The sequence below is a fragment of the Buceros rhinoceros genome, unplaced genomic scaffold (assembly GCF_000710305.1).
Source record: "Buceros rhinoceros silvestris isolate BGI_N320 unplaced genomic scaffold, ASM71030v1 scaffold12444, whole genome shotgun sequence".
NCBI classification, from domain to species: domain Eukaryota; kingdom Metazoa; phylum Chordata; class Aves; order Bucerotiformes; family Bucerotidae; genus Buceros; species Buceros rhinoceros.
Genome location: NW_010406764.1, coordinates 59,469 through 68,418, shown reverse-complemented (window position 1 = coordinate 68,418; position 8,950 = coordinate 59,469). Strand labels below are relative to the sequence as shown.

The 8,950-nt window shown below is 43.7% G+C and overlaps 1 protein-coding gene across 1 annotated transcript in view; it reads right to left on the bottom strand.

Moving 5' to 3' along the window:
* Positions 1-8,950, bottom strand: part of MKLN1 (muskelin 1, intracellular mediator containing kelch motifs) — a gene marked incomplete at its 5' end in the record, with an annotated part of 82,673 nt that overhangs the window by 24,050 nt on the left and 49,673 nt on the right. The window contains 3 exons of the mRNA XM_010134253.1: positions 2,364-2,493; positions 4,134-4,355; positions 6,151-6,363. Coding sequence (XP_010132555.1) covers positions 2,364-2,493; positions 4,134-4,355; positions 6,151-6,363 — 565 coding nt within the window. The remainder of the gene's footprint in view (positions 1-2,363; positions 2,494-4,133; positions 4,356-6,150; positions 6,364-8,950) is intronic.

Genomic DNA, 8,950 nt, shown 5'->3' with positions numbered 1-8,950 from the left:
AGGGAAAGCTGTGTGCAAACCCATCCGATAGAAATTGTACCTTGAGCAAACCTGAACTTTTCCCAGGAATGAAAAAAGTGCACCAAAACTTGCTAAAATCATCTTTTACTCCAAATTAAGGAAATTTAAGGGATAGTTATCACCCAATATCCTCAAGCACGTCACCTATAGAAGGAACTGGTTCCCGGATGAGAGGCACAGCTAAGAGTAAAGAAACGTTAAACATCATCGACAGCAGCAAAACCAACATGCCAGTAGCAGTCTTCTAGCCCTACAACCACCCCTTATCGCTGACAACCCTTCACTATCTGCTTTACCACTTTTGAAAAAAAAAAAATCTCGCTACTCTAATGGAAATTTTAAACAAATGCACAATTAAGTTCTTTTAGAAAGGGTAAAAATCAAAATAGCTCAACTAAGAATAGAACTGAATGCCACATGCGAGCCAGGAACAAAGTGTAATCATGGGACTTTATAGGAACATTTAGGTCAGGCATCTTCAACCTGACTCATCACACCGAGCAGCTGAAAACTTCACAGCGACCAGTCAGGGAATCGCTTTGTTCACCCAGATCAAAATGGTGCAGCACTACCTAACAAGAGCACGATAACGACTTGCTTTTTGGGGTGAAAATAGTGCTGTCAGCATTTGCTGTCTGAATGTAACAAGCGTTTTGTTCTCCTCCTGTTAAAATGCAAATAATCCGAGTGTTTTCTTTCAAAAGCAAGGGAAACGTTCAGATCTGTTTACTTTTGACACGCAGGAGAACAGCAAACTGAAAAATCTACTCGTGAATTATTTCCAATGAGTCATTTTCTTACAAAGTCTTCTATTCACCACTTTGGGGCCTGTGGGAATGGGGAGGAGGGCGAAATATTAGCGTCTCATCTGCTGAACGGAACCTTGCAGTTAATGTGCTTGCTGAGAAGCCGAGCTCTGTCTTCTGAGCCGTTAAGGCGAGCTCAGCAGCTTGAAATCCGAGGTAGACAGAGGTGTCATCTTCAAGCCGCATGTTTTAAAGCTTCTGGCTATAAAGAAAGGTAGATTTAAAAAGTAAAACGGCAGAACGCTACCAAGTTCGTGGAAAAAAAAATAAAATCAATTCTTTAAAAGCTCTGAGGACGACAACAAACGGTGCGTGGGTGGGTGCAGAGCAGCAGCAGGCAACATGCAGGCACCTTAATAAAGGAGATTGTCAACAATTCAAGCTGGTTCTTTCTTGGAAGCACTCAAGTAAATAAATGACTCCGGAGAATAGAGGCTTGGGTACTCTTCTCCCTCATTGGCATAACTAGATTAATGAGCAAACAGTAACTCATAACCATCAATAATTCACTTCAAAAGTGCAGCAAAATTACTTGCTAAAAATTAAGCCTGATCGAAATAAGGAGGGCAGCCCAAATTCCAGATGGATTAACTTCCTGAGATTTTGGTAACGGGAAGAAGAGAAAACAAGATGGGGATTAAATATACATAATATGAGAAATATCCGTAACTTCTCTCCTGCAGCAGTACAGAGAGCAACACAGATTTCAAGCGCTGCGCTCTAGGTTGAAAACCAGGATATTGGCAGCAGGAAAATGATGTACTTCTCCAGGCAGAAATCCTTTGTGGAAAAAACAAAGAACATTTCTGTGTCGTTTGAGGAGAAAAGGTATAAAATCAGTCCTTTATGGTGATGTTACGATGTCTTTTGGGTGTTCTTAGAGGTTTCTGGTAGGTGGAACTATGCCTGGGGTATACAGCTCCAGTGGCATGAACTAAGACTAAAGCCTCGCTCCTTCCTCCTGCCTTTTTGTGCTCCTCCCCGATAACTTAGGACAAGAATAACAGGACAACAGGTCTCATCTTTCTAGTCAGCTCCTGACAGGCAAAATAACCTCCGACCCTCGACTCCAATTCTCTGTCCCTGAGCAGCCAACCTGCCTTTCTGTATCTCAAACCAAGCAGGTTACTTCTGGCTTACAGCATCTTTCACTTGGTGAGGACTACCAAAACAAAATTTGCTTTCCCCTTTCCTGGTTTCAAGGAAGTTATTTTTTCAGATTTTTTTTTAGTCTTTGCTGGAGTTTCAAAGGAGATATTTGTAATTCTTATTTTGCTGGTTTCTTTTTTTTTCCTGAGGTGCTATATGGTTTCACGCATCAATTATTTGTACTGTGCTGATGATGGCGAGTGTCAAATGACAGCAAGGACAAAACCGCTGGCGTAAGTTTAACCTATGGAGCGTGGAGTTTACTACAGGCTAGTTAAGGATGCCAACCTGACGCCACGGGCTGCCAAAGCTGGCCTTGCACCTAGTTCACAATGTATTTCTCATTCACACAAACGAGAAGAAATTAATATGTGGTCACACTCTTACCCATCCCTGAATCCTTCTTAGTGCCGTCTGAGATGATATCCACGTGATCGCTGTCCACGTCGTAACTGAAGAAGTCGTTCAAGTAAGTCTTTGACCTCTGGCCACCAAAGACGTACAAGCAGCGATTTTTCTAGAATGGAAAAAACCCCAGGATGTTTTTACAAAGCTCACGGAAGTACACTGGGTTCCCGACCCTAACAAGCCTCTTACAAATGCAATTTGAGATGTCTTTTTGGTGATCTGTATGAGACCACGACCCAAGGGAGTTCCGGCTCCAGAGGGAGCAGGCAGATTTGCCGTAGTTAGCTACTGCAGCCCTGCCTGATCAAGCTACAACTTCACAACATTAAAGCAGTAATTCATGTGGTAAGTTTAATATTAGAGAATTAACAGTCTCTCTGTCTAAAATCCATTAGATCATAACCGCACCATTAAAAAAACAGGAACAAAAGACGGACTGTAAGAAAAGCCATGCAGGTACCAGCACATTGCTAAACTCAGAACAGGCAGAGGCAAGCAGCAAGCCAAGAATAACAGGTTTATTACTTCTTTCAAGTTTGCCAACTGGAAAGTCCATAAGAGGCAGATTATTTTTCTTTCAAATGGCTGAGGAAACAGCAAAGGACTTAAACTTCCACGACCTGTGCTTACAGAAACCTCTACTCTTACATTTACCGTGGACGCCGTCTTGAAAAACCCTCAGGTACTTGTGCAGAATCGTGTGTGGCAACATGTTTTTCACCAGATTTTAGAGAGCCATTTGAAACAAAAATAAAATTGAAAGCTCTGAAACCACAGCATTCACTATACAAATTCTGCTCTCGCATTTGAAAGAGAAATAAACTCAGTAAATGGCTCAAACTGGTCCAAAACCTCCGCAGGGAGCAGGGACATCTGCAGCTAGAGCAGGTTGCTCAGAGCCCCAAACAACCTGACCTGGGATGGTGCCAGGGATGCAGCTTCTACCACCTCTGTCAATTTTTCTGGCCTCCTCTGGATCCACTCCAACAGGTCCATGTTGGAAACACCTACGTGGAGAGCTAGTCCCGAACACACGACGACACAAACCATCCTCCCTCTATCACTGTCACCCTGCAGTTCCCATGAGCTGCACGTCAGCAAACACACAGTAGACGAGCACAACTGGCACGGCAATGGAAGGTGGTTTTTAAAACTCAGTACAAAATAAAATGCTCTACACATCCCAGCCACCCATTCCTTTGCTCTTCCAGCGGGCTCTGGACAACGTGCCCACAATGGCATCTCTGTGCCTAGCTGGTAACAGCTGCTCAAGACAACAAATATCAGCTGGATGCTCAGTACAACAGAATATGAGACCTCTATCTCTCCGTAAACACCCAGTAAGCCCCTGCACTGGTCAGGTTTACCATTCCAGTAACCACACAGGGAGCCTACTCGACAAGAAGCTTCTAAATTGCTCTACCAGCTTTAAAAGAAAAACTCTTTAGATCAAATCAAACCACAGTCTTTGGGTCTATTTACTATTATTCAATTTAAATCAACTATTTAAAATTCACCTTGCTTTTTTTACTTGCAATTTTATTCAGCTGAAGTCATGAAAGCTCCAAGACTTGAATTAAAACCACCTGCACTTACCAAAGCAGCATCAGAATGTCAGCGAACATAAAATCGAGCGAGACAACACGCCGCTCGGGAGATTAAAGAGCTTCAAACTGGCAAGAAGAATCAAACCCAGATGGTCTCCTTCAAGTCAGGCATCATAAATCCCAGTCTGGTGTGAGTACTTACAGAATGGAACAACATACAGTGTCCTATTCGGGACTGGATATCCTCGGGCCCAGCGTTACAGGAATCCTCTCGCAGAAGTTTCCACGTCTGGCACTGGCAGTCAAAAGCGAACAGTCCGCTGAACTGCGGTTCGCTGGCTCTGCTGTCATCCACGCTGCCGTTGCAGGTCAGGATTCTGCCTCCGAAGGTGTAGATCATGTGCTTTTCGGAGTCCATACACATCTGTAAGAACCAGGGAAGCGGTTCGAAGCCAGCGCATTAAGGCTTGAACGCTCTAAGATTAAACATCCCTCCCCTGCAAGTGATACCTGTAAGCACTCACCCATCTCCTGAACTTTTAATAAACAGAGAAGAATACACGTGTCTTCTTGGCTGGCAGGTATTTATCTTAGAAAATTAAATAATTTTAAATGTGAGTCTAATTTTAACTTGAGAAAAAAAGATTAAATGTGCCGTTTAGTACTTGCCTCTAGCTGCTGATTTCAGGGAAAAAGGGGAAAGAAAAAGAAAGAAAAAACTAAATGTGTCCTTCATCACCTAAAAAACTTGCCTCTAGCTGCTGATTTCAGGAAAAACATTTTACAGTCTTTGACCAGGATCTGCCAGGCAGTTAACAGAATATCCCCTTTCACAACAGCTATGCAAGGGAAAAACTCAGACTCATCCTAATTCACTGACCACCGCTCAGTGAATCCAAAAAACCAGCCTGTGACTCGTCACTCAGATTCCAACCCCGGCACACATTTACTGTTACTCCCTTTACTTCAGCGTGAAGTAGGGGCAGAACCTGGCCGAGGATTTTTGATGAGACTGCAGCAGGAGCATGTTGATTCCCACACCCTGGATTCAGGTTACGGCACACAGGAGATGCACGGCAGCACAAACCAAACAAAACTCCCCGACCCTGACGCAGCGCACCACAGAGGAGTTACAAACCGGACAAGATTACAGTGAGATAGAGAAGCTACTCCGCAAAGCCTCCACGAAACCCTTCTAGGGCAGCACATTTTTGTGAAGGTTAAACAAAACCCGCTATCGCAGTAGGTGCTGAGGGAGAGGAGAGCAGCTGCAGATGGATAAAGAATTCAGGGAGAACGTTCTTTCCGAAGAGACAGCAGGGGAAAAGAGAAACAACCTCAGGAGCGGGCAAACAAGGTATCCCGAGCAGCCCCACCAGCTGACCAGTTACTTTGGCCTGGTCCCCACCACCTGGGAGCCTGGTTCTCGTGTTCACAGAGCAGAAGGACTGAGTGGCTCCTGTTCTGCAGACAACACGTATCTTTAATTCTCAGTGTCAGCAGAAACACGCATCGTGCTGGCAAACGACAGCTTTGGTTACAAAACAGCCTGTACCAGTAAAAGCAGCTCTTGGGCTGCTTTAGAAATGAGTACGGACATGCTGCTTCTGGACCAGGCTTTCTACAAACCAATTAGGAACAAAATGCCTGTCTTAAAGAACACAAAAGCCATTCCACACACAACAGAAGTAAAAAGGTATTCAGCCTGAACACCAGGCCTGGTGTGGCTTTAGAAAAGAGCAGCAGCCACTCCTCCAAGGTGTTTCCATCGCTACAAAACAAGCGCATTCTACAATTTTAAAAGTTCACCAGTTTTGAAAGACTCCTGAGCCTATTGGCCTCATTTCAGTGGCTTGATTATAGCGTTCTTCCGAAGGTACCAAACGCAGCAGCTCTGCAAGTTGCTCCCCAGCGCCCTTGGAACGGGCAGATCTGCAAACCCAGCTCGACAAGACTGATTAAAACCAGATGAACTGGGCTTTGAGTTGTAATAAAATGTGCCTTAATAAAATGAATTAGCTTGCAAAGGTTTTTATGGTCCTTCTGACTCGATTCGAACACCAGTAGTCAGTGGCGTTCGAGAGCAACATCTTTAGAATTTAACAGAGTGCAGATCACTGCTGTTACCTGGCACAGCATTTCTATATCGCGGGTGGCTCCGATCAAAACTGATTCGCAAACCCTGAGAAGTGGCACTAAAGAGTATCGGCGTAGCTGACCTGATGATCGAACACCAGCTTCGGACCTCCATCGGCCGCGGTGTCTTCACTCAGCAGCATCCACGTGTTGGTGTCGATGTCGTAGCGATAGAAGTCACTTTTCAGGGACTTGCTGTTCCTCACGGAGGAATCCAGGTAGCGGCCCAGCGTGTAGATCTGCCGGCGCTGAATGTCGATGCACATCTTGTGACAGGATCGGGCGCTGGGGCCACTCTGATGAAGGAAAGGACCACAAAAAGGAAGAGATTAGTATCCAGGTAGGTCAGTGCATGCTCACTATGAGCAAATGAGTACTATCAGCTAAGGGAAATCCTTTGGGATGTCAGGGAAATCTGCTCGTAATCAAATACAGCATCAATATTTAAGTTGCTATATAACAGGACATGGCAGAACTTCTTTGACACCAGCAAAAACCTTAACTTTTTTTTTTTTTACAGACTTATGATTTGAAGCCTTTTCGTGAGATTCCTTCGAAAACAGACTGTCTCCTCTAGAAGTGACTCTCAGAGGGGTGTGCAAGCTACTTGAGCTTTTTAAAGTAACAGAAGTTGATGCGCATGAGAGGCAAATTAAGATGTCGCAGCCTATAAATAACTGCACAGGGAGAAGATTAAGAAGTGCTCTATTAACAGAGCCTCTGTTTTATTAATAGGCTGTTTTCTAACAGAGCCTAAGCAGCCACTCCCACAAGCAATCAGACCCCCTAATGGCCCTTTGAAGGTAACAAAAGCACTCCCTGTCCTTCGCAAATAGATCTGCCCATTCCAGCCTCCAACTAGCAGAGTGTCCCAGGGAGAGCAAAACTGCCCCGAGTTATGATCTTGGGTTATTATCCATCCAGGGGTGCTCCACTTAAATCATGGAGTCATTTATTCAATGACATTATGACGATGCTACACATCCTGCTTCCCAAATCTAACCATGAGAGACTATGTATGCTCATCCTGAAGCACGAGAGTGATATTCCTGTATGGCAAAGCACTAGAAATCAAGCTGTGCAGAGACTGATTTGCAAAATATCAGACAAGAGACAAATAAACAAACGCTGGCAGCATGCGTATGGATAAATCTATAGTTTATTTGGCCTTAGTTTGTATAATTTTGGCACTGCACAAGCGAGGATGCTGGATCAAGGCTGGTGAGCAAACAGAGCCTGGAAACCAATGTGAAAACTGCTAAGATTGAGTGACAAAAAAGTACAATAGGGGAGACTGAAGTATGAAGTAAAAGCATCTATTGAAAAATAAAGATTATGCAATTAGGCGAAGACGTAACATAATCACTGTTTGTGAGAAGACTTGAAGAATAGTCATGCCACGCCAAATAATCAGCACGGCATTTGCTCCATGCGCTACCAAACACTGGCTTATGGAGAAAAAGTCTTCATAATTGTACCACTTAATGCAAAAAGTTTTACTGAAATTATGACGTATTTGAATATGCTGATGGAATACACTAAACTGGGTAAAATATGCAAGAAAGCATCACGTCTTTGTAGTTAAAAAGACTTTACTAACATTATAAAGTTTAATTAAAGAACAGGTACAGGAAACTTCACAGTAACTCCAGTGACAAGCTGAAGGGGGGAACTGAATTGTTTGTGTTTTGTAAATACAAAGCGGTATGTCGGCAGTGATCACAGCTTTGAGGATTAGTTACTTCATGGTAATTAAGATAATTTTCTTTTCCGAGGAAAGTCCTGAGAGAAGCGAAACATTAGCATAAAATCCTGAAATGCAGCAAAAGTTCGTTTGTTGCCTTTGGTCACATGGAAGAAGCCTACAGAGAAGGCAGCAACGTACTCCACCTCATTCCTAGAAAATACAAACCAGTATCTTCCATGGCAGTGTTTTAATTCAATTTGCTGATTTAAGTATCTCCCCCCACTCCCTCACCTCTACATATGGGCTAAAGTAAATCCTGCTAAAGGTGTTCAAGTAAATACTTGGCACTTTCAGGAATAAATATCCTGTTTATCAATTTCCAGACCTATTTTGCCTTGAAAAAAGCTGCATCTTCAACTGACGTGTCTAAGTACAGAGATCAGGCTGAGACCCTTGGCACCTACGCCACCAGTTTCAAACCAACAACAATGCAGCTGCTACACTACATATACAACATCTGCATTTCAACTCCTCAAACTGTTAAAAAGAGAAAAGAATTCAAGAGAAATACCCTCACTCTTGAGATACACAGCGGTCATATCTCACAGTAATATCAGACTTTTTAAAGAGCTATTTAAAGTTTATCATTTCCTCTATACAGGCACAGAAACTTCTTCACCTCAAGTTCACATGGAACTCGCAGACCCTGCCACAGCATGAACCATCTCCTGTAATAAAGAAAACGTCCTGTTCATAATCCTCTCTCAAAGAAAACTGGAAGTATTCCTGCGAATCACTTAAAAGATCACGTACAACCTGACCAACGTTTCCAGTTTACTCGATCTGTTTACCAATATGAGTAAATAACTCCACTCAACGGTGGTACTACACACTGGTTTGACATTTGAGGCAGAAGAGGAGAAAGGCCTAACTCTGGGTCTGCTCAAGAGCTACTCAGTTTGACCACGGAAGTCCTTGTAGTGTGCACGTACTTCAAAGGGCTCCCAAAGTCCACTTACAAAGACAGACACAGGCAGGCGCTGGAAGTGAATACAACACTTCAAGGCACACGCGGTGAAGTAAATCAAGAGCTCGTGGGTGGCTGCGAATGTTCATCCAGAGACACGTGCTTCATGTGGTTGCAATACCAAGCCTGTTGTTCAGAGAAGGAACGTGCTGCCACGACTTGTCATGGG